The sequence below is a fragment of the Euprymna scolopes genome, chromosome 26 (genome assembly GCF_053919585.1).
Source record: "Euprymna scolopes isolate OS-2025 chromosome 26, ASM5391958v1, whole genome shotgun sequence".
Taxonomy (NCBI): domain Eukaryota; kingdom Metazoa; phylum Mollusca; class Cephalopoda; order Sepiida; family Sepiolidae; genus Euprymna; species Euprymna scolopes.
The window spans coordinates 70,602,290-70,629,442 of record NC_136507.1 but is presented as its reverse complement, the minus strand read 5'-3'; the positions used below and the strand labels follow the sequence as shown (position 1 = coordinate 70,629,442).

The 27,153-nt window shown below is 36.5% G+C and overlaps 1 protein-coding gene across 3 annotated transcripts in view; it reads right to left on the bottom strand.

Moving 5' to 3' along the window:
• Positions 1 to 27,153, bottom strand: part of LOC145248155 (ankyrin repeat and SOCS box protein 8-like) — a 44,757-nt gene that overhangs the window by 6,060 nt on the left and 11,544 nt on the right. The window contains exons 2-3 of one of the 3 annotated variants that reach the window (XM_080109979.1): positions 19,501 to 19,545; positions 1,499 to 1,736 (exon numbers count right to left, since the gene is read on the bottom strand). In XM_080109979.1, the coding sequence (XP_079966105.1) occupies positions 1,499 to 1,732 (234 nt within the window). In that variant the 5' untranslated portion in view covers positions 1,733 to 1,736; positions 19,501 to 19,545. Of the gene's footprint in view, positions 1 to 1,498; positions 1,737 to 19,439; positions 19,546 to 27,153 lie in introns of all 3 variants that reach the window. The other 2 variants (XM_080109978.1, XM_080109980.1) reach the window with 2 other exon arrangements.

The following is a 27,153-nucleotide window of genomic DNA, read 5'->3' as shown; positions in this document are numbered from 1 at the left end:
CACCAAAAATTTTTAATTTTAAACAAATGTTTGCTTACGTTTCTGATTTTTTGAGATGAGGATTGATCGATATAACCCCCGACTTTCTTCAGGTGTATCTTGTTGAACTGTATTCTAACCATTGCGCTACGGGTCCTTCTGTTCAAATTTCCTGAGTTCAACAGAAACGTTCCAGCGTTTGACAAGATGAAGAAGGTTGGAGGTTACATCGACCAAAACATTGGTGAAAATGACACTCAAGATGAGAACAGTAGTCCAAAAAATCCAAATACAGAATGTTTGTTTATTAAAAAAAAAAAAAAATATATATACATATCTTCATTGTACTGGCTTCATAAAATTACCTTTTCAACTGAAATATGTAACAAAGTTCTAAGAAAAATGTGTTTAATTAAAAAATAATTGTTAATTGTTGGATCATTTTACCGTTTCAGAAAGTACCTGACTCCCGATACAATTTTTTGTCTATACAAGTTAGATCCGTCCCAAGATGGAATACTGTTGTCACATTTGAGAAGATAAACACTCGGTACTGTTTTTTTGCCTTGACAGAGCATGAAATCATCTTAGCAATCTAGTAGGGAATGTTCTCTTCTTTTCCCTACAGCCTTTTATCACAGAAAAGACATTACTAGTCTCTTTCTACTCGATCATCATTTCCATGAAAGGTACCCGAGACTATCTCTTGGTTCGTCCTGGTAAAACATTCACAGTAAGCACATGTCTTTCTACCACAACTGCAAAGAAATTTCTTTTCTCCTTCTGTGTGCCTAACATCTAACAGAATTTTTTTCAAAAGAACTTCCCATTTGTGAAACACATTACAATGGGACCGTTTCCTTGCAGGCTACAACATGGTCATGAAGAAATGACCATTATAAACCATATTTACAATAAAATTTTGGATTTTTGTACAGAATTCCCACTGTAGCAAAAAACAAAATTAAAGAAAAATCTGTATGACTTACATATCCATGACATAACGGAAACAACATATTCCAAAACTGATGCTAATTGATCAAGTAGTTTTATTTTTATAAAGAAAATTACTTTTAAGCAATTAATGAGAATTTATAGGTATTATAACAAATCTCACAAGTTTGAAATATTGAATTATCTCCCTTTGTTTCTTGAAATTATTTTTAAAACAAGAAAGTCATTCTTTAGTTACTCAAAATTTTTTCTTATTTAAAAATAAAACTACAGGATCAAGTTATACGACTTTTGAAATATGATATTTTTGCTTTGTCACTAGTACGTACATTAAGTTTTGTTTATCCTATTAATCATTTTCAATACTTCCATAATATTCTTCATCAATTCAACTAAAAATTTATTCATCTCATTAATTCTTATACTTGGGCAGCTTTAAGGGAAGATTCATAAAAGGGGGAAAAATGTGATTAATATTTTGAAATAAAAAAAAAAATCAGTATATGCTAACTTTTGACAATTTAAATGCTCAAAATGTTAAACAGAAAAAAAAAGTCAGACTTACCCTTGCTCCATTCTGCAGCAAAGTTTTCAGACAATACTTATCACTAACCATACAAGCACAATGCAAAGGTAACAAGGTTCCGTGTGGTTGATTAACGTCAGCACCGGATTTTATTAAATCTTCGATATCATCATCGATGGAAGGGTGATCAAAAGCTCTCCAGTTACTGATCGCTCGGATGAGACGATCGGACATTTCGTAAGATTGTTGTACACTTTCCATCATATACCACATTACTCTGAAATTGAGAAAAAAAAAAAATCAATTTTCATGAAAACAGAATTTTTAATATCCTGTTATAATGAAGACTTAGTGTCTGTAAATAAGACAGAGTCACATTTTTTTTGCATTCTGAAATATTGAGAGTTACTATCTCATTTGATCAACTGTTATAAAGTATGTACACTTTGAATTAGCCCAGTGGATAAAGAAAGGCACTGGTTAAAGGATATACTAGAGTTCAACCCTCCGCCCTACATGCATGCTCCCAATGATATTAGATATTTAATAGACATGAAATGCTCAACAGAGAATTAAATACAGGGTTATATTCAAAACTTAGGTTAAAGTCTAAAAGATACCTGAAAATGTACCAGTCAAGAATTCGTTTTTGACAATCAGCCCAACAGGTGTGGGGCCAGGAACTGGCCAAGTACTTGTCAAACTGAGGTACATCACTTGAGTATTACCTAGGAGGTCCACTCTCCCAGGCCTTGCCACCCAGCTTTCAGGTGGGGCAAGTTTGTTTGGGAATGCAGATGGGAATACACAGGCAACTTTTGCTAGGTCAAAGTACTTTTTTTTTTTTAGAGGCACTGGCTGGAAATCCCGACTTCATCATGCTGAAGTGGGCAGCATGTAAAATGTCTACCTAAAAAAGGCCAGTACAATGGTTAAAACAAATAAAAAGCATCTCAGAAAGTTAAATAACTCTGAATTACATTTCTTTCAAATTAGGCTACAATTAATACATATTAACATGCAATGTTTATAGTCTTTGAATTATATGAATTTTTCTTTAACTTAGTTGCTATTTTCACAACTACAAAATCTAATTTGCATCAATTCTTTCATAAAGTATTTATTCCGGTTAAGACTGAAGGGATATTTATGAGCTAATCCATACCAGCTACTCACAAATTTGACAAAAATAAATTACTATATTTCTCCACCTGTGTCAAACTTCAGTTAAAAACTGTCTATTTCTAAATAGATATTAACCTATTTATTTCTTAAAATTACTTGCATATCACAACATGACCCTGATAATAATGAGATGACCGTGTAGTGGTTGATGCATCCGTTCAATCTTGAGAGACAAAGGATACCCTCTGTAGGGGCAGCTGCATGTGTAATTGTGAGGTGAGGGTTGTGCAATCTCTAACCACTCCTCTCCTGAATCGGCACTGTTCAGGTCCAGAGGCAAGGAGAAGTCCAAGACAACTGGAAACAATATTGAGATAAGTGGAGAGCACATACATCACCTGGAAGCCCCAAATGGTCACCCATTTAGTAATGACCAGGTTCAACATTGCTTAACTTCGATGATCCAAATATTAAACCTTTCTGTAACAATTTCGCATATGTTTTCTTCTTCGTGTTAACAGGGAAGAATCTTTTGCTCTGTGGATTCCAACTCGAGAACTGTCTACTGTGAACCAGTCACCTCTCAGGACTTGTGTAGAACAACGAACCAGCAGGAAACTGTTCTGAAACTAAACATGGCTTACAGGTCTAGAGGTTATGGGCTCAGCATACTTCCACTGCGCATTGTGTAGTTTCATGATAAAGGGACATAACTCCTGCATCCACAATACCGGAATTCAAAATTTAAAAGTAAAATGAACACAGCGTAGACCAATCTACAATGAGAAAAATAACATTTAATCGCACTTGATTGGTCAAATATAAGTGGGCCAGGGTATGTAAATATGATTGTTGACAGGCATATTATTGTGTATGTAAAATGACATTTGTTTTTAGAAAAATGGTTGAAAGTGTGTTGAAATTGCACATGGCTGGCACTAAACACAAAATAAAAGGTGTAAATAACTGATCAGTTTTGTTGCTCATTAGAATTTCATGTAAATAACTGTGTGATCTTTAAAACTACTTCATTAAATAAATTTGTTGTCAATTAAGTTTTTTGCTTATTATATCATCTTCTTTGATATAAATCTCACCTGTCTGTTTAGATGTTGTATGTATAAATGTATGTTTGCCTAAAATTTTCTACAGAGGCAATGGATTTTCACGATATCGGTATCATTTTGAAGCTTGACCCTTCGGACATCAAATATCAAAAAATTGGCCAAAAACATTAATTCCTTCACCCTCAACTGGGCAGTTTTGTACAGCGAGGGTCGATTGTTTTGCTGACATTTTTTGCAAGTCATTCAACCCTCGCATCCATGATGTCGCTTAAAAGGCATTATTTCGACCAATTGTGACGGTTTATTTTTTCCACCTCTTTTTCCTCTGGCACATTACAGGTTCGAGTCTGCTTACTACTATATTTTTTTGTGCTCGCAATTTTCCTTTTTTTTTTGCTCAACTAACACCCTTATACACACCTCCACTTTCTTTTCTGCCTTCGCATCACAGGTTCGAGCCTGCCTGCCTGCCTGCCTACTACAACTTTTTTTTTTTTTTGCTCAACACACAATGCTGAGCACCCAAGAAAAAGGCACTGAAAAGCCTTTGAAAATGGACATTGAAAATCTGTACGAACCCTGTAACACATTACATAGACTAACATTATGAGTGCATTTGAGAAGTTTTATTACTACACAAGCCGAAAGCCTGACATCTTTGATACGACAGGGGCATGTTCGAAATGAATATTTCTGTTTAGAGCACAACTGAAGCATGATACTTGACTTTTCGATTTGAAACTTAAATTCAAGCCATTATATATAAAAAATAATTTTATAAAATCAACAGTGCATTGTAGACTACAATGTATTGTGGATGAAGTTACTGAAGTCAAAACATCGAAAAAAAAAAAAAAAAAAAAACTAACATAAGGCAAACGAATGATGCTAAATGTAAAAATCGAAAAAACAAAAAAGAAAATAGAAAAACGAACGTTAAAACTAAAAACCAAAAAAAGAAAAAAAAAAACATGTGAAAAATGGCTTAAATAAGCCTGTTTCGATATTAAAATTTTAAAAATCGGTGGGTACCCAGGTGTTTTTGGGTGTGTGTGGTTGGTCGGGGGTGGGGGTGTTAATGAAAACCTAAGAATAAGTTACGTGAAAAATGGCTTAAATAACACTGCTTCAATATTAAAATTTAAAAAATCAAAAAAAAAAAAATCAAAAAAATCTCACACCATGATTCGAACCCAAAACGTTTAGATAATGAACCGTTACGTGAAAAATGGCTTAAATAACACTGCTTCAATATTAAAATTTAAAAAAAAAAAAAAAACTCACACCACGATTTGAACCCAAAATGTTTAGATAATGAACTAACGCTCTAATCAACTGAGCTAACACAACACACATGAAATTTTCTCAGTTCTTCAAATATTTAAACTAAATCAGCTCATGACGTCGTCTGACGCATGCATAGAACTGATCTCGTCATGAAAGGACGGTTTTAAAGTGTGAAAAAAAAATGTGCGATGTTAACCATTGGGCCACCGCGACATACAAGGGAGACACGTTTGAATTTATTTATTGAAGTATTAAAAACAGGTGTCCACAATAAAAGTTTCCATTTGATCTAATTAAGAAGGTCAAATAGAAGTCACGCAGTTCACTTTTGCTGCGAGGCAGCGGTTGGGTTTGTTTACCCAAATTTGACTGTTTTTTTCCTCAACAGATGTTGGGGAGGGGGAAACCAGCTCCCAATTGCCCAGATTGAATAGCAATTGTCTGATATACAACATTGATCAAAGCTGATTGCTTCTGTACGTTTCCCGGCGCGATGCCGAGAAAGCTGTTAAGTTTGAATTAGTTTCGCTTTTTATACGAAAAAGCCCAATCAACACGGGAGAAGCCAAAATAACAATAATTTTGTAAAAATCGACGTAAATAAATCTATACGCTACACGCGTTCTCAAATCCTACATATTATTATCTACGGCCTATATAAACAGTTCTAAGCAATAGTACCCCCCCCCGGGAGCATGTGCGAGAAAAACCTTTGCAAGACATACACGAAATGGTCACACACATTTTGCCTTTTATATATATATAGATGAGCGAGGGTACCCCGCGTTGCCCGGGTGTTTGTAGGCGTGTGTGTGTGGTGTTAAATAAAAAAGAAACCGGGGGGGGGGGGGGGGGGATCGAACCCGAAGCCCTGAGGCAAAGTTTGAAAATAAAATCGGCCAGCCAAAATGAGTTAGTGAAAGATGTTTGAATTTATTTAAGTAAGAACCAAATTGACAGGTGCGCGTCCGGAAGTCGTCGAGCGTTACGACGACGATGACGTAAGCATTGTTATAAGCGAAGTAAAAAAAAAAGAAAACGTTAAAACTTAAGCGGGGGAAAAAAAAACACAAAAAAAAAGCTAACGTAAGGCGAACGAACGATGCAAACAGAAAAACAAACATGTGAAAAATGGCTTAAATAAGCCTGTTTCGATATTAAAATTTAAAAAATCGGTGGGTACCTGGGTGTTTTTGGGTGTGTGATCGGGGGTGGATCAGCGAAGTAAAAAAAACAAAAAAACAGAAAAACGAACGTGAAAAATGGCTTAAATAACACTGGTTCAATATTTAAATTTAAAAATCGAAAAAAAAAAAAAGGCATCTCACACCATGATTCGAACCCAAAACGTTTAGATAATGAACCAACGCACTAATCGACTGACCTAACGCGACGTACATGAAATTTGTTCAGTTTTTCAACTATTTAAAGTAAATCAGGTCATGACGTCATCTGGCGCATGCATAACCACTCGTCGTCACGAGAAGACCGTTTTTGTTGACCCCCCCCCTGTCGAAAATTGTCGATTGGCCAATTTTTCAATATTTTTCAAGCGAAGGATGGGGCTTCGATATGATACCGAGTTTGTGAATTTTCGTTGTGTCTGTCGAAAGTTTTTAACAGACACAAACATACACACATTTTCGCTTTTATATATATATAACTAGTGAGGGGTACCCGGTGTTGCCCGGGTGTTTGGAGGTGTGGGGGAGGGTAAAAAAAAAAAAAAGTAAGTATAAGGATCGAACCCGAACCATTGAGGCAAAGTTGTAAATTAAAGTGTGAAAAAAAAAAAAACGTGCGACGTTAACCATTGCCCCACCGCGAGATGCTAACGAAAACACGTTTGAATTTATTTAATTACTTGGATTTAGCAGGTGCCCGTTTTAATGAGTTAATGAGGTCAAGTTTGACTGCAGGGTAGTATTCATTTACTGCTGAACGATTTTTTTTTCCCCCAAGATGTTATAGGAAAAAGACTAACCCACATGCGGCAAGCGACAAATATTGAATATCTATCTTCCCAAGATCGAGCAAATTAAATAGACAGGCGAGCTTCATTGTTAACTGTGAGATATTACGATTTATATGTGATATAAAAAGTTTTTAAAAGTTGTGAAGCGAGCGACCACTTCTCTGAAAAAAGCCTTTTGTTGACATACAGAAAAAAACGAACACACATATATACATACATATATACATACATTTTCACTTTTATATATATAGATAGACTAGCGGGAGTTACCCGGCGATGCCTGGGTGTTTTGAGGTTTGTGTAGTTTTGGGTAAATCAAACTAAACTAAAATAAAAAAGGTTTGGTAGGTGAGTATGAGGATCGAACCTGAACCCAAACCCTTGAGAATCCCAACAAAATAGAATAAATTAATTTTTAAAAGTCAAAACATTTTTTTAATAATTTAGTTAATGATACTTGCCAATATCCAATTCTTGACAAAAATGTTATATTCTGAAATCTTGTAAATGCAATTAAATTCTCTTGAAGGTTACCTAGCCAATTTATGCAAAGTTTCACTTTTTTTTTTCCTTTCACACAAGTAAAATAAATTTACATTGTATTTTTACATTATCATAATGTCTCACAGTAAAAATGGCACATGTATAATTAGCGCTGAAAAAAATGGCAAAAATGAATAAATGGAAAAAAAAATGATTCTAGAGTTCGATAAGATACACCTGAAGAATATCAAAGGTTACATCGGTCGAAACGTTGAGCAAATAACATGCAAGATGGGCAAAGTAGTTTGAATCATCCAAATAATCTCATGCCGTTTTCAAGCAAACAAAATCAATTTAAGTTTTGGAGATCTAGATTGCCTCTCCTGTAGTTTTTTATACCTATTTTGAGACAAATAATTTTTAAAATTTATTCCGTTGTTTTCAAGTAAATAAAATTGATTTTTCTAAGCCATCACCCACCCACCCCAAAAATTTTCCCATCAAAAATTAGTCAAGTATAAAAGTTTTAGGCTTGTATTTTTAATGGGTAACTTTTTACAAAAGATATGGTAAAGTGTAAATTTGACCCATTTTTCTGCCCAACTGCCAAATTGAGCTTCAGACCGGGTTTATGTGTTAAAAAACAAAGTATCTTTTAATGGAATGTACTAATGAAAAAAGAATTTAGTTCAATCTGTATGATGTCATGAATCATAAGTTTCAATGCATTACATATATAATGAAATTAATATCAACAAAATTGTTTTTCCGTATCGTTTCTACACAATTTTTTGTGACGATGTGATTATGTGTTATTTTAAACCCCACTCTTCCCATGTTAAATAATAATTTTGAAATAATAACGTTAATATTTCAGTGCGCAGGTCAAAATCTGCAAAAGAAGCAATTTGTATTTATTTGTTTACGTTGTTATGGGTTAAGTTTATGCGCGCGCATGCGCAACCGGATGTCGTAAACCGGAAAGTGGGTTACATACATCGTTACAAGGTCATTTGAGTTTTATAATTATATAAATTATGTTACGCCGAAAGTTTCACATTCATTCAAGCAAGGAAAATATTAAAATCTTAAATATAAAAATCATGCAAAACCTGTAATTTTTTAAATTACAGGTTTTGCATAATTTTTATATTTAAGATTTTAACGTTTCGACCGCTGTAACCTCTGATATTCTTCAGGTGTATCTTGTCGAACTCTAGAATCATTTTTTTTCCCATTTATTCATTTGTGCCATTTTTTCAGCGCTAATTATACATGTGCCATTTTTACTGTGAGATATTATGATAATGTCAAAGCACAATGTAAATTTATTTTACTTGCGTGAAAGGAAAAAAAAATTTTTTTTGCTATTAAAATTTTTTTGTGTGAAAATATTAAATAAACAATTCAACGATAATATTGGTAATTCGAGAAATTCATTTCGAGTTATATCAAATTCATTAATACAGACTTTAAGGGCTTTTATTATAATGTGGCTGTAAAAATTATTTTTTTTTTAATTGTTATATTTTACGATGCTTTATTTTCATAAAAAAAGCAAAAATAAATGCAATCATTCTTTTTTTACTACTGAAAACCATAACTTTAGTAAAGGTATTTTTTTATTTAAACAAAATAATACATTTTCATTAAGATTTAAATAAAAATAATGGGTTCAATATATTTTGTTATCATTATTTAATAAATGCTGAAAATTTCATTAAAATTAGTTAATTTCCTGATTTTTACGCAGCTGATAGAGACATTGAATCTCTACGGTTCCAGGTGATGATTGTCTGAAGATAGCGGTTTCAATCCTACCCAAAGTCGGCCAGAGGCTTACTTGGCAAAAACGTGGTGAGATGACAACAACTACAGAAGGCAGTAATTGCAGTGGATGCAGTCAGGAGATTCAGACTTCCTATCTGTCGCGGTTACCACCTGACGAAGACCAGAGGATTAGTTGGCTGAAACGTTGTGAAATAACTAAGAAAAGATGAGGATAATAGTCCGCAATAAATAAAATTAAAGAAGATCTTTGCTGAAAAAAATGGTTGAAGTTGCTGATCAGTGCACTTATTAGGCTAGCTGGTAGAGTGGAAGTGCAGAACTTTTTATAGTAATGGGTCTGCCGCCGTAGCCTCCTGGATCATCTCTGATGTGACCGGTAGTGCCCGCACTGTGGAAACAAGTCCAGAGACAACTTCAGGTTCTACCAATATAGCAGCGATGACACTGTCTTCTACGGCTTTTTGATGAGAAGAGATGAGCCTGAATAACGCATCTGCTTGGCCAATTTTGCTGCCTGGTTGGTATTTTATGGAGAAATCATAATCCAACAGCATAGTTGCCCATCTTTGTGAACAGTTTGCTGTATAAACAGGAATTCCTTTCTTTGAACCAAAAATACTTGTTAGAGGCTTGTGGTCTGTGATCAGATTAAAATGACGGTCATATAGCATTTTGTGAAATCTTTTTACAGCATAGATAATCGCTAAAGTCTCTTTCTCAATTTGGCTATATTTTTGTTCAGTGGGTGTCAATGATTTTGATACATGTGCAATGGCTTTTTCACTTCCATCAGGAAAAATGTGATATTAATGCTCCAATTCCATAGTTTGAAGCATCCATCACAACAGTAATGTCAAATGATGGATTATAGTGTGTAAGCAATAGGTCTGAGTGAAGAAGTGATTTTATTTTTTCAAATTATTCTTTGCATGTACTTGACCAGTTCCATTTAGTATCATTTTGTAAAAGATGATTAAGAGGTCCACGCAATTTGTGCAATTCAGGTAAAAAAGGCCCAGAAAGGATCGTAGTATTGAAACATCCTTTGGAGGTGGCATGTGTTTTATGGCTTGAATGTTATTGGATCTGGTTTTCAACCATTTTTGTCAAATAAAAATCCAAGGTACAAAAAAAACGAAACTGAATCCATAAAGAAATGAGTCTCCTTGGCAATCGTGCCAGGGACGTCTAGAAAGCAATGAGCTTTGATCAATGCGGCAAAAACCCGTTATATCTTACAATTGCTATTTAGTTGGACACTCCTCTTTTTATGGGGAGCTGGTTTGGGGGAAAACAAGCAAATACACAGAAACTGGCTTGCAGCCAAAGTTAAGTGCGTGATTTTATTCTCCTATGGTGTGATGTTTGACCTCATTAAATTTACGCGTCTGTCACTTAACTATTTAATCATTTAATTTCAACCATTCACACGTCTCTGCCCTCGTAGTGTCATGGTAAGTTATCAGGCTATTCGCCTCAAGGCTTTGGGTTCGAGCCTACCTGCCTACCAAAATTTTTTTTTTTCCTTTTACACCTCCAAACACCCGGGCAACGTCGGGCACCCCCGCTAGTCTATAAATATAAAAGCGAAAATGTATGTATGTAGGTTTGCTTTTTGTGTATGTCTGAGAAAGGTTTTTTTCAGAGAAACGATCGGTCAACTCACTTCTTCTTAAAACTTTTTATATCACGTCTAAATAATAATATCTACGAGTTAACAATGGGGGTCGCCTGTCTATTTAATTTGCTCGACTGAAAAGATAAATATTCAACATTTTTTGATCACCGCATGTGCATTAAGCTTTTTCGTATAATAAAAGCGAAACTAATTCTGACGGCATTTTTCTGGAAACATCCGAAAGCAATCAGCTTTGATCAATGTGGAGTTTCTCCTTATATCAGACAATTGCTATTCAATTTGGACAATCCCCTTTTTACGGGGAGCTGGTTTTCCCCACAACATCTTGGGGAGAAAAAAAAAAAATCCTGCCCCCGCAGTCAATGTTGACCTCATTAAGTATGGCCAGCTGCCAAGTTTTAATACTGAAATAAATTCAAACATGTTTCCGTTACTATTTTGTGGTGGCCCACTAGTTAACGTCGCACGTTTATTTTTCACACTTTAATTTCCAACTTTGACTCAAGGGTTCAGGTTCGATCCTTCATATTTATCTACCAAAACTTTTTTATTTAATTTCAACCATTCACCCGACACAAACACCCGGTGTTTTGATTTACTCAAAACCACACATAACTCCAAACACTTGGGCAATGCCAGGTATCCCCCGCTAGTCTATAAATACAAAAGTGAAAATGTTTGTGTGTGTGTGCGTTTTCGTGTATGTCCAACAAAGGCTTTTTCCCGAGAACCGATCTGTCGCCTCACAACTTCTTTAAAATTTTTATATCACGCCTAAACGATAATATCTATGAGTTAACAACCGGTGGCGCCTGTCTATTTAATTTGCCCGACTTTTAAAAGATAAATATTCAACAATTTTTGATCGCTGCATGTGCATTAAGCTTTTTCATATAAATAAAAAAAGAAGCGAACAGACTCGCGGTAAATAAAACACTGTCCTGCACTCAAAGTTGACGTCATTAACTCGTCAAAAACCGGCACCTGCCAAGACGCACATTTTTTTTCACACTTTATTATTTTCAATCTGCGCATCAAGGCTTCGTTTTTTTTTTTTTAAAACAGCCAACGATTTTTGTCTTCATTTACCCAAAAACACACACACCTACAAACACCCGGGCAACCCCGGGTACCTCTCGATATATATAAAAGGCAAAATGTGTGTGACCATTTTGTGTATGTCTTACAAAGGCTTCTTTCGCACATGCTCCCAGGGGGGTTACGATCGCTTACAACTGTTTATATACCCGCTAGATAATAATATCTAGGATTTGGGAACGTGGGTTGCCTCTACATTTATTTACATCGACTTTTATGAGATTCGCGCTATTTCGCCTGTTTGTCCTGCTTTTTAGTATAAATAAAGTTAAACTAAACTCAATCGGAGGTGTTCTCGGCATCGCGCCGAGAAACGTCCAGAAGCAATCAGCTTTGATCAATGTGGGGCCAAATTCCTCTTACATCTGGACAATTACATCTGTGTGGGGAAAAAAAAACAGTCAAAGTTGGGTAAACAAACCTAAACGCTGCCTCGCAGCAAAAGTTAACTGCGTGACTTCTGCGTGACCTCATTAATTAGGTCAAATAGAAGCAGCAGAGTTAACTTTTATTGTGCCCACCTGTCGATTCTGTTTTTGATACTTAAATAAATAAATTCAAACATGTTTTTGTTGTATGTCGCGGTGGCCCAGTGGTTAACGTCCCATGTTTTTTTTTTCACAATTTAATTTCCAACTTTGCCTCAAGGGTTCGGGTTCGATCCTCATACTCACCTACCAAAACTTTTTATTTTATTTTACGCTCCTCTCCCTGAGTTTTGATTTACCCAACAAAACCACACACACCTAAAAACACCTGGGAATCACCGGATACCCCCCTGCAAGTCTATATATATAAAAGCGAAAATGCATGTATGCATGTATGTATGTATGTATGTTTGAGTGTATGTTTGGATGTCTGCTAAAAACTTTCGACAGACGCGACGAAAATTCACAAACTCAGTATCACATCGAAGCTCCATCCTTTGCTCAAAAAATTGGCCAAAAACGTTAACTTTTTCAACCCGAAATCTACAATTTTCGACAGGGGGGGGGCAACAAAAACGATCCTCTCATGACAATGACGGATTCTACGCATGCGTCAGATGACGTTGTGACTTGATTTACTTTAAATAGTTGAAAAACCAAATAAATTTCATGTATGTCGCGTTAGGTCAGTTGCTTAAGGCCTTGGTTCATTATCTAATCGTTTTGGGTTTGAATTGTGGTGTGAGATATTTTTTTTTGTTTTTTTTTTTTTTCGATTTTTAAATTTAAATATTGAACCAGTGTTTCGTTTTTCTGCTTTTTTTTTTTTTTTTTTTTTACTTCGCTTTTTTAAATTTTAATATCGAAACAGGCTTATTGAAGCTATTTTTCACGTGTTCGTTTTTCTGTTTTCATCGTTCGTTTGCTTTACATTAGTCTTTTTTGTGTTTTTTTTCCTGCTTAAGTGTTAACGTTGTTTTCTTTTTTTACTTCGCTTATAACAAACAAACCTACGTTGTCATCGTCGTAACGCTCGACGACTTCCAGCCGCGCACCTGTCAATTTCGTTCTTAAATAAATTCAAACATCTTTCACTAACTCATTCTAGCTGGCCGATTTTATTTTCAAACTTCGCCCCAGGGCTTCGGGTTCGATCCTACCCCCCCCCCCACAGTTCTTTTTTATTTAACACCACACACACACCTACAAACACCCGGGCAATGCCGGGTACCCCCGCTAGTATAATATAAATCTCACCTGTCTGCTTAAATGTATGTATGTATGGTTGTATGTCTTGCAAAAACTTTTAACAGAAGCAACGGATTTTCACAAGATTGATATCATTTTGAAGCTTGACCCTTCGGACAACAAATGCCGAAAAATTGGCTAAAAACATTAATTCCTTCACCCTCAACTGGGCACTTTTCCACAAGAATGGGGACACTATTTTCACGAATATTTTCAAAAGTCAACCCGTTCTTTTTGATTGGCTAGCCTTAATTTAAACCTTTGCCACTTCTGGTTTGGTGATGGACACAACGGCAAAGACATCACTTTTTTATTTTCATGTTCTTTTCCTCACGGGTTCGAGCCTGCCTACCTACTACAACTTTTTTTTTTGCTCAACACACACCTATAAAGACCCGGTCAATGCTGGGCACCCAGGCTAGTATATATATATATATATATATACACACACACACAGAGATAAGAGAGAACAAGAAACAGCTGCATTTTTATATTCCTCTTTTTGTTACAAATCAATAAAGATCCAAACCATAAATACAAAGAGATAAAAAGGAAAGAAAACATTGATTTTTTTAAAATTTATTTTTTCGTTGCAAATCCTTCAAAATAAAAAAACGAAAAAACAGTAAAACAAATTGGACATGACATACACATAAGGGATTGACTTTCTGTTTCAAATTTTCTATTATTGTCTTATAAAATTCAGTTTAATCTTCATTACCAATTTGTAATCTTGTCTTTGTGCTAAATTTATTGGTTTTACCTTACAATATTTGTCTTTGCTCCAAAAGGCATTTTAGCAATGGACCTCTCTTTCAAGTTTTACATCAATAATATTTGTCTATCCTCCTACGTCTATTTTAGCAATGGACCCTTTTTCCAATGTTTAGATCAACATTGGTCTACCCTCCCAAGAAGGAAATAAAAATAATTTAGCACTGATGTACGCGTTATACTGGTTACAACTTATTACATTTTGACATTTTTGAGAGGATGGTGGATATTGTTGCAACTATGTTCACCCTGGTTAGGTTGAGCTGGCTTCTTTGGCAGGCATGCACCATATACTGAATCATGACGGTCCATGCAAGGCTGTCCTGAGCAGGATCAAACAAATCCTTTTTCTATATATGCATATATTCTGCTGTGCTATGAATCATATTATAAAGATTCAGTGTGTTAGCTGTTGAATTTAATCTTATAGGAACAGTCCAAGTTGTGCTTCAGTGTCATTTTTGTATGCTTTTTTTTCAAGCGTTAACCAGAGTTTTCCTAGTGTTTAGACTGGTTTGGTTTTGAGAGAAGCGTTAATAATTTGTATTGTTGATAATTTGTATTATTTGAATTATTCTAACTACTGTTCTTATCTTGAGTGTTATTAGCACAATGTTTCAATTCATCTAACCGCAAATTCAGTTGTAAGTTACTCTTTTCAAGGTTGATGGTTCAATCTTCACTGCAGGCGATACTCAAAATATAATTGCGAATTACTCTGATGAAACAAGAGCATGCTAACTCCATGAATTAAATAAAAGATTCCATTAAAAATTCTGTGCACATTCGACAGAAAGATTGTGGAGTTCGACAAGATACACCTGAAGAAGTTTCATTTAATACAAGATGGCATGATATTTATAAAAATTTTACAATTATTTGAAGTCTGCATTTTGAATTATACACTGAAAATTGGCCTGTGAACCAATAAGACACAAAAGTAATTTTTCTAATTCCAAACACCTTGGTTGCTGGCTGTTTGTTGGATGAGTTTCCTGTCTCAGTCGGGATGCTACAGGGAACTGTTATTGCGCCAACATTATTTTTGCTCATCAACAACCTGTTGGCATTAATGGACACCGCAACATCTCATTTTAACCGTGTTCCCAAGCTCTTATGCCAATGACACACAAATTTCTGTGTCACACCCAGACCCTTAAAAGCAACAACATATCTGTAGTCACTGCTTGTTTTTGCATCTGGGTGGGTGGGAGACTGGGGTATGGTGTTCAACCTAGCAGAAACAGTTGTGCTATTGTCCTCTTGATATCTCTCTCCTGTTCCTATCCATGGGATTTGGTTTCAAGACACATTTGTGCCATTCTCAAAACGTCATAACTATCTGGGAGTAATACTATCTAGCAATATCAGGTTTGACAAACACTTGTCTTATACAGGGTGGAACGATAAAATTGTCGCGCTACAGAAAACAACACTACAGCTTTATTTTAAAAACTTTTATAGAAAAAAATCAATTCAGGTAATTTGATTATGTAGTAGAGATGACATCTATTCAATGTAGCTGCCTTCAGCCTCAATCATCGCCTCGATACAGGAGCTTGGCGAATACTTGACGGCGATTAGGCTGGCTTTGGTGTTGTTGAAGGTTAAGTTGGTGATGTTCTGGACATATGACTAAATGAACTAGGCCAGCGGGTTCAGGTTGGGGAAGGGGGGGGGGTAATAACAGAAAGGTGCAAAGTCGTAGCACTCATTCTAAAGCCAAGCTTGAGTCTCTTTGGACTTGTAGGCTGGCGCTGAGTCCTGCTGCCACACCCAGGGTCTGCCAGCAGCCACATGATTGCCCCAGGGGATCACCACACTCTTCGGCACATCCAGGTACACTTTGGTGTTGTCTTTCAAGATGATTTTAAAGATGTGAGTTGACATGATGTGGCCCTCACTTGAAATCACACCAAAGACCATAACCGTAGCCAGAAACTTTGCTTTCATAACCCTGAGCTTGTCCCTGTTATTTGTGGCAATCCAATGATGCATTTTGAGGGTGCTGGCAATGGTCCTGTTGTCATAACTTGGATCAGTAGTGAGCATGAGTTGTACAGTGGTGCATCTTCGATCTCGCTCTTTGAACATTGTGTCACTTTCAGACATGATAGAAGGCTCCTATAGCGCTTGAGAATTTGTATACAATTGGCCAACTAGTAGATGGTCTGCAACACAAAAAAAAAAAAACTGGTTTTCATCAAACGGAAATGGAATCATGTAGTCTTTTTATGTCGACAATTTATTATATTTTATCTGAACTGTCTACTGAAACCCTGTGGACACACATTCATTATAAGTATCCAATTTACAAAACTGCACTCATCCTTGGCAGATTGACCTGGCTTTCTTCAAAGGAGGAAGTTTCATAGGTGTATGAAATTCACAAGTGGCCCCCAGTTGAATCTATTAATTTACAAAATCAAACTTTCAGTGTGATAAAAATTTAAACATAAGACAAACCAGGGCATTAGGTATCACTTTTTTCACTATGTTTCATCTTCATTAAAAGTTAGTTTTCAAAGTTTTTTTTTTTTTTTTTTTGATTATCATGGGCAAAATATATTATGTTGCCTGGCAAGTCCTTAACGTTTTAAAAGTACAAGGTCTCTGAAGACTCTTATAAACTGCTTACTTAAATCACAGATGAAACTTAGCAGGTGTTACACATTTTTTTCCAATTGCTGACAATTTTTTGAATTTATTTACCTACCATTACAAGAAAATGGGCTGCAAGAAATTTCATGTTTGATTAGTTATGCTTTTTTTTTTTTTGCTTTTTTTTTTAAAGAAAAAAGAAGAAACTGCTGCTAAAACTTTCAAAGAGACGTGTGAAGTGTATGGTGACAATTCTATCAGCTGTTCGGAAATGGTTTGCAAAACATCAGTCTTGAAGCTGATGCTTGCAGTGTAAGACGCTCAAAATTTGATATTAGTGTTTTGAAGACAAAAATTGAACAAAATCCAAATATCACAACTTGCAAAAAAGTTGGAAGTTTCAACACGTTCAGTTCATGACTATTTTCATTGAATAAATATTGATAAGGAGAAATCTTATTTCAATCCTCTTTGTGCGCCTAAAAAACACCCAGAACTTTCCGGACAACCTAATATTTGTGATATCTTATTTAAACAAATAACCATTGATTCGTGTTTAGAGAACAATATATATTTTGTTGAACATTTTGAAAATTGCGGTTAGCTTTAAATACTTTCATTCATCTGGGGACAGAGCCCTCATCTCTCGGGGTATTAAACACTGGGGATACTGTATGCAATAATTACACAACCATTCCTTGTTTTGAAAGTCTTCAAGTTTGATGCTGGTGCATTGTATGTGATACCAGGAATCACAGATGTCACACTTAACCCACTTAATGCCATCCTCTCTACCAGTTCTACAACATTCTCAGTGTCAGTATTTCACAATGTTGACAATGAGGTTCTTGATTGTGGTGATAATGGTGTCCTCTGTCCTGGAGTACTTTTACCCCTGCCTTTCTCCATTTCCCTCTGCTGCATCCTCTGGATGCTGTAGCCATCTGCTTCTCAGCAAATATCACCACGAGTTAGTTGATACTTTCATCTGATGTGAAGCTCTCCCCAGCTTGGAACTGTTGTATTGAGGTTGACCTCCCTCTTGCTGCAGATTAAAATTGGGGAGTTAGTTATTTGGGGAAGAAGTCTGTCATCTTCATCCGACTCATTGAAAAAGTCAACAAGGAAACAAGCATGTCTGAGGATGAATGTCCTGGATAGGGGCTGAAGATGACGGTCTCGGGAGTGGTGGTGGTGGAGGGGGGCAGTACAAATATTGGAGAAGGAAGATGTGAAGAGCTCTGTTTGAACAGTGACACGAAGATGACTTTTCACAGTAACAATTTGGTATTTGAAACAAGACATGCCTAAGCAACTGGATCCTACTTTGACAATTTCTGGCTTGAAAGATTTATATATGTAGGCCATAGGCATCATGAGAAAGTCCTTTCCGAGTGGTCCTATGAGGGTTAGATGTAAATATGATGAGGAGAGTCCATCACAGAAGTGCATTCCCAGCCTCTACCTGCATCAGCTTGCTGCACTCAGCAAGCTCATTTTCATGAGCAGAGACAACAACGTTTGCTTCACAACATGTTTGCCGATATGGATTTTCTCAGACGTTATCCTGAGCAACAACTTTTGGATTTTAAAATACTTGGTTTCTTGATTGACATGCATCTGCTTCTTCATGGTAGCCTCACATCATCCGAATAATTCAGACTTGAGCTTCTATCCTCAAACATATTTTTAACAGGGCATACAACACCTATGTACGCAAATATTATTATCAGTAAATGTTGTTTTGTTATAACAGACTCCTTGTTTTTATATAGTTGTTATGAGAGGGCATTTCGCTTAGAAAAAAATCTGGTGCTTATGTATTTTTGGTACCGCACTATTTTTAAGTATTCTTTTCGGGTTAAATTCAAGTATCAAGGTATCTTTTTTTTTTTTTTTAAATTAAATTCTTAGGTGGAAGCACAGAAATAGTTACAAAACACCCTCCCCATGTTAAGAATGGCTTTCAAAATAATGTTATTTCAGCACGATGCCAAAAATATATAAGTACTAAAAATCTTAAGACATTCTATTTTACTTATGAAAATTAAAACATTAAAAGATTCTACTTAAAACGTTTCGAAACAATCTGGAATAATCCAGAAAATTCCATGCAGAAACCTATCTAAGGATGCTGCACTAGTAGTTACGTCAGTTGCTAAATTGCCGATTTGCTGTTAAGAACTCCGGTAATGTTTCTAGGATGAAAATTCAGCCAAAAGAAACTCCTTAAAAGCCAACCACCACATAATTTGAAGAAACTGGAACTTTGGTAAATACAAAGATTTCTGTATAATTTCTTACTGACCAAAGAACTATATTTTAATATTTGTATTATTAGATTTTTACCCATACATAAAACATCTGATTTGAAGTTAGTTCTTATCTCCCTTTTACCATCAACTGTGAAAAAAAAAAATTTTTCGTCTAGAGAAGTCGAGAAAAGGAAGCAATGTGCCCCTACCTTAGGTTGCAGAAGAATTGCATCCTTCTGCGACGTGACAGTCAGTTAACAAATATCTTACCAGCAAAGCTGAAGTAATCAAGAAGTAGCTTCCCAGCACCAGCCACTAATGCATTAAAAAAAAAACAAAAAAAAACATATCAACAAGAGAGGAATCTCCTTTTAAATAACCAAAAGGTCATGTGATAAACTGTCACCTGACCTGGGAAAAAAAAAACTTTAAAACAGCTGAGAAGGCAATGCTATCTCTTTTGGTTAGTAAGCAAGGTAAGTGCACACCCCTCTCCCTCTCTTTGAGCAATCATTAATACTTTTTCACACGACACTATAGATCTTATAATCACTTTCAACGTTGGTAGCAGTAGTAATAAGAAAGTGTATTTAGTTGTAAATATTATTTGTATTAGGGTTCTACAGACAAATTTATCTTTAGTTGACCTTTGACAACTAAATATTTTCGTTTACCAGTCAAATAGAAAAGTCACTAGCCAAACCCACATGATTTTTAGAATATGAAATCTTCGTTCTGTGACGAGTATGTACATCATAAAGGTTTTTCTGTATTTTTTAAATACGTGTAATTCTAAATATACAACAAATTTTATGTTGATACTTGAAGGTATAAACATTCCAATTTCTTCAGATATTTTTTTTAAATAGCCTCATAAAAAAAAAGAAAAGAAAAAAAAGAGTATATTGTTCTATTTAACTTTTATTGTTTGAATAATTTAACTTTGTTTGTTTTATTTAAAAAAAAAAAAAGTTGAAAAGGTATTTTTCACTCAGTAGTGAGCTTTGAAAGATTGTCAGTGAAAGAAATACGATCGCCAAAAGATGAGCGTTTCATTATTTCTAGTCGACACTTTGAAAAAAATCACTTGCAAAATGCGACTGTTTCACCCGCAATTTAGAGCCCTGTGTATGTTTTATGTTGAAATAAATATTTTGTTATTTTAACTCCGTGTTTTTTTTTCTTTTAATTTGTTACTCATTCATATCGACGGACAGGCACGTAACAATAACTTCCTCAATAATAAAAATAAGTCAAACTTAATATAAATCACGTTTCTCATCATTTACACCATTATAAACGATTTTCGACTCTTCCTTCAGAAAATTACAGAGATGAGGCATTAAGCACCATATTCTTTTCAAAGATCAAAATATTTTTTTAACAAATAAATTACACACTATTAAATACATTTTGCTTAAATGAGTAACAGTACAAAGCAATTAATATACTAAAAGCGTACAATATATCGAATTGAATTTTGCAGCAGACATTGAGAGTGTTGCCAGAACCGCTGCGAGGAAGGTGGGTTCTCTCTACCGTGCTAGAAAGCTACTAACGCCCGAAAATATTCTATACCTCTATAAGGCCACCATTCGCCCATGTATGGAGTATTGTTGTCATATTTGAGCTGGTGCATCTGCCACTAGTCTCTCGCTCCTTGACAAGGTTCCAAAGAGAGTCGCGAATCTGATAGGTCCTGAACTGTCATATAAGCTTCAGCCTCTGTCCCATCGATGAAATGTTGCATCCCTCTGCCTGTTCTACAAGTACTTTAACAGTGAATGTTCTGATGAACTGCAAGCACTTGTGCCCCCTCGATGTAAATACTCCCGACAAGCAGCTAAATCCCACCCCTTCACAGTAGAGATCCCTAGATGTAAGAGAGCCTTCTACTCCAGTAGTTTCTTCCCCAGAACTGCTAGACTTTGGAATTCCCTTCAAAGTCCCTGCTTCCCCGACTTTACTGACATGCAAAAGTTCAAGTGTAATGTGAACCGACATCTTGCTGCGCAACTCCCTACACAGTACCCCTGATGCTTATGTCCCTGATAGTAGCCCCCTACATCAAAGTGGCAATATGCCTTGTTTGGGGTGAAAATGTAATAAAATTTTTTTTTTTAAACCCAAAAAACTTAAAAATGTCTATGGAAATCATATTTGACTAGCTGAACGTCCGGCGTTGCCCGGTCGTACAATATGCTTAAACATGATATTTTAACTTATGCATATTGTGTATGTATTATTATAGAATCAATCCTCTGTTGATTATTATATATTACAAGGAATAATTTACCTGGTGGACTAATTCCCAAAAAAAATAAATAAAAATAAAAAATAATGATAATGTTGTTCATCAAATTCCGTCTGTGTTAACAATATCATGTCAGCGGATATTTGAGCTTGACAATGAATGTCCTGGAAAAGTCACTTCTGATTAATGTTCAGTTTTAAAACGAAGAAATGATTTGTGGCGATATTAAATGGTGCCTCTTTTATCGTAAATTGAACGCATTAATAAAAAAAAAATTAAATAAAATCGTGAGGTATACCCGAGCTTGAACAGGGGTCATTTGATCTGTAGTCGAATGCTCTACCATAGTTCTATATCACCAGATGACAATGAATCTTTTTTTTTTTTTTAGTTTTAAGACAAAAATTTTTTGCTTAGATTTTATTATTTCCCTTGACCAGTGTAACGCAAAATTTTCCCCTATAAAAATTTTTCTTTTTTATCTATGAGAGAAAAAACTATTTTTAAGATCTGATTTTTTTTCGATTTCCAATACTTATCAGATGAATTTCTGTACAAAACATATCTAAGAACACTGCCAGACATATAAATTACCTTTGTGTGATTGCAAAAGAAAGGATCAGCCGTTTCGGAACCTATAACGAAAGAACTCTCTCTCTCTCACACACACACACACACACACACACACACATACAGTGACTTTTATATACTAGTAGAGATAGAGATAGAGATAGGCTGTGGATGAATGACTACCTTGACATACTTTCAAGTCCCGAAAAATGAAAACCTGAATTAAATCAAGTGACAAAAAAAAACAACAAAAAAAACAAAAACAAGTGAAACATACACGATCCTCCGTGAGTGCACAGTGAACAAGGCATGAAAAAAATAAGTTCGGGGGAGGGGGGGGGTGCAACCGGAGTTTTCTCGGAAAATCCGTTCTGTTACTCTGTTTTTTACTCATATCATGTTCCAAGGCGTAGTCATTGAGAAAAGTATGGACAAACAAACGGACAAGGATGAATTTACACGTCCACCCTTCTTTTGTCGGGAAGACCAAAAAAAAAAAAAATATTGCCACTTGATATATCTCAGGGCTTCAGAAGCACAGGAACAGTTAACAGTCTCTATTAAAGAGAAAGGGTTTTGTGCAGTCGGTTTTCAGGAATAAAAAAAGTTTTGAAGTCACTTTCCAAATGGCTGCAGATTTGGAAGAAAAAGCAGCATCTTTCTTTGGACAAAATGACTACGTTTCGTTGACTCAGTAAATGCCACTCTTGAGTAACAAGGTCTTTGATTGTTTAGTGATTAAACAAGCTTCGTGTTTCTTACTCCACAAGCGTCATAGTAATGCTATAGGGAGATTTATGAAGGGTACCTAGTTGCTAGTGTGTCTAATGCCTCATGTTATGCTAACATTAGTAAACAATAATTGGCCAAAAAAGAAAACAATGTTAATCTATTAGTAAAAAAAAAAAAAAAACTCCTATCTTTACATCATCAACACTCTGATCCTCATCTGGCATCAATTGGGATGGATGGCTCTCGTCTGGGAGAGGTCCCGTGTTTTGACAAGCTTCTGGGTTTGACCTTTACTCCTGATCTGAAATGGAACACGTACATCAAGTCTGCTGCCAAGGTCGCTGGAAAGATGGTGAGATCCTTCTACCGCTCCATAAGATATCTCACTACTGATGCAATTCTCTATCTATATAAAAGCCAAGTACGTCCAAGGATGGAATACTGCTGCCATATCTGGGCAGGAGCTGCTAAAAACAGCCTATCCTGCCTTGACAGAGTACAAAATAGACTTCGTGGTTTAGTGGGGGATGCCCTTTTCTCTACCCTGCAACCTCTCTTCCACAGAAGAGACATTGCGAGCCTATCCTTGTTTTATCGTTATTTCCATGTGCTCGTCTGAACTCCAATCTCTGGTCCCCCCTCGCCAATCTTTCACGAAAAACACCCATCTAGCTGAATCCACTGTGAAAAATTTCCCCCACTCTTTATCTGTGCCTAAATCAAAACGTGGATTCCATGAACAAAGCTTCTTTCTTAGAACTGCACGCCTGTGGAACTCTGTTCCGTATGCCTGCTTCCCACCTGACTACAACTTGAATGGTTTCAAGTCCAACGTTAACAAACTTCTAATGAACCGCCCCCTTAATTAAACACTTCATTAAATCTCCACACTAACGTAATGTACTTGCAATAACCCTTATCCCTGAGTGGCTTCCGGGCCTTGATAAGTGGTGACCACCGTGTAACAAAAAAAAAGAAAAAGAAAAGTAAATTAACGGCAACTCTACACCCACCTTTAAAATGACCTTTATAAGTTTTCTGGTCTGCTGAAAACTAATATAACATTCAAATTTAAGGCAGACAAGTGGTTTTCTGAAGATTAGGACATTTTTTTTTCTCCAATGTATTACCTAATGAATGTCAGTGGTGGTCGCTATTCTTAACATGGAGAGACGAGGGATTGCTTTGTAGCACGCATGCGCATTAATAATTGTTCAATTGGGGGGAAAATATGGCCGTTAGTGAAAACATAAGCGATTGCTTTGGATAATAAAGGTCTTAATATCCAGAAAACTACTTGCCTGCCCCAAATTTAAATGTGATATTCATTTTCAACATACCCAAAAACAAGTCGTCAATTTAACAGTAAATGCCGAATTGTCGTTAAATTAAAAAAAAATACCATTTTTTTTTTTGTTGTTATCTTATCAAGATCGTTATGTGGAGAAATTTGATCCTCCCGAGGCAAAAATAAAGTGTCTCAGTCTAGAAGGATTTCTAAGCATTTCTTTACAATCGTCAACAAAACAAAAAAAAAAAGGTGAAAAAATATAACAAATAAACGTTACCAAAGGCAAAATAAGTTACTCTTCTATTTATCTACCTGGATAAGATTTTTTTTATTTTTTCAATTTTGTGTTTTCACTTATGTTAGACCGTTTATTTACTTCGAAACAAAAGTAGTGGTAAGTCTGTTGAGTTAAACAACAACAAAATGGCGGTCGCGTTACATCCTTATCAACCCTCGATAATCGCTTAAAAATTAAACAAAACATTGCATTTTCGCACGATTGGTGACATTTGTTAGATGAGATTCTATCAGTATTTGTTCAATTTTCGATTTTAAAGCGATTATCGAGGGTCAATATGGATGTAAATTGACCACCATCTGTTTTTGTTCTAACTCAACAAACTTGACACCATCTTTGTTTCAAAGTAAATAAACGCTTTGAAATAAGTCAAAACATACAAAAAATTATCCCGGTATTTAAATGAGAAAATTGGTCGCACAACGCACAACTCTCCTACATTAAAACATATGTGAGAAAATAAAAATAAAAAAAGGAGATTGCTTACTTGGTGGCGCCGGCCTCGAGGGCGGAATTCTAATCTGAGTGGTTGAGAGAACGAGTCTCTTATAGACTTGGAGGAGTAGGGGGAGGCACTATTCTTCTGTTATAAAAGAATTGTGTCTCTGACTAGCGCCAGTTCTGTTAACGACTTACTGGTGAACGGTTGGCACAAATAAGTTACTCGCTGCTCGCCGTACTACAAAACTTGTTACTTGACCCAGTAGGGGGGGTCGCTTAGGGCATCCTTTGCAACCCCTCGGAGCTTACGCTATCACCGGGTAATCTACTTTACCCTCTAAATAGTTTTTTTTCCACATCTTGCAAAGGATTTGCTGCTTACTCTTTCGTCGGTTAACTACTGTCATGAACGTCACGAAAGAGCAGCTCCTACGCAGAAGGGAGTCATTGAAGAATAGTGCCTCCCCCTACTCCTCTTCTTGAAGTGTTCACTCTCAGACAGAGCCTTGAGGCTGGTAAATCACCTGAGTTGCACTGACACCAATTACCAGCAAGCCATGGCTATACTGAAGAGGGAGTATCTGGACCTGGATGAAATCATTGACCAAATATTCCAGGATATTCTGGACTATGTACCAAAGAAAGGTGGAGCCCTTTTTGAGCTGGGGGACTTCGTTTCCAGGACGGCATCGCTGTTGGAAGAGCTGGGGAATTCCTTTTCGTGTGACTTTTCTGTGGACGATTCTGGCGGAGCCAGACTGATGGCTAAGATTCTGTTTAGGAAATTTCCTCTCGAACTGAAAGGCGAGATAATAGCGCTAACAAATAGACGGGTGCCACCTTTGTCCTCCATATTGAGACTAACTGGAGAAGCAATAAAGAGATTGCAGATTAAGGGCGGTGTCTCCACTGCAGTTACATCAACAGTAAGACAGAATACGTCTCAAAAGTTTGGTAGGGGGAACGCTATTACTCCTTCTTTTCATGTGGATGTGAACAATGCAACTTCAACCGGGTATTCCCGCACGTTGCCACCCATTCTCTCAGTTACATTCTCTTGTGGACCAAAGACAGTGTCAGTGAATTGCCTACTGGACACGGGTAGCGGGCGGACATATCTGGCGGCAGATGTACTGAGAACTTTGTGCCCAATCGAAACCCTTGGTGTCAATTGTCAGCTGAGATTGTCTACCTTTCTAGGTGAGTGTCAGCGTGGGTTCACAGAGGTAGTCCTGGGAGTTGACTTGGGTTCTGGAAGGACAGTGACATCTCCTGTCTTGGTAGCCGATGGTATGGACTTGTCGGTTCGAGTGGCCAACCTGGAATCTCTATTGCGTGTCTTTCAGGATGCAAAATATGCTTTGGCCGGCCAGTTTGAGACCGGAAAGGATTTAATACCGATCAAGGGAATAATTGGGTTAGACCTGATTGAACACCTGGACTCCTTAAAGCTGATCCCGTGTTTGAATGGATGGGCCTTTGCAACCCCGCCTGGATTGGTCCCGTTTGGAGCAGTGGACTCTTTTTTCTTGGAAGATAAGCCCCTCTCTGAGGTTACTCACCTCTCGTTTAATTCGGTAATGGAACATACCCCCCAGGTTGATTCATCACATTTATGTTTTGTCCTTGAAACACAATCAACATACCTGGATCCCATGGCGGAGTGCTTTCCTGACAGTATGGTACAAAGAGGACTAGAACAAATGTTTACGTTGGAATCTCTGGGGCTTCCCAGTCAGGAGGACTTTTCTGATTACGATAAAGTTCAGATGAAGCGATTTGAGGAAACGGTAGAGCTTCGGGATGGAAGCTATTATGTGGAGCTCCCCTGGCATCACGATAGATTAGCCAGAGTCCCCTCTAATCATGCAACTTCCTTGCATGTTTTAGACCGGGTAGCAGCAAACTTGACTAAAAGAAAAATATATGATGAATATTTGGAGGTGTTTCGTCAGCAACAGGAGGACGGTATAATTGAAGAGATTTTTGTCTCCCCTCAGGAGTTCGACAAATATGTGTGGATACCACATAGACCAGTTTTCAAGTCGGACCCTACGGCAACTACCAGGATAAGACCAGTGTTCAACTGTAGTTTGAAGACAGGAGATGGATTATCGCTGAACGAAGCAGCATATTCTGGCGTTAACTTAACAGGGGACATCTTAAAGTTGTTGCTGGCCTTTAGAGCCAACAATTATGTGCTACTAGCAGACATTCGCCGAGCCTTCCTAATGATTCGGCTTAAGCTGGAGGCGGATAGGAACCGGTTTTGCTTTTTTCTTAAACAAGGAAATTGTTTGCGCTGCTTCCGCTATACCACCTTGATATTCGGGTTTA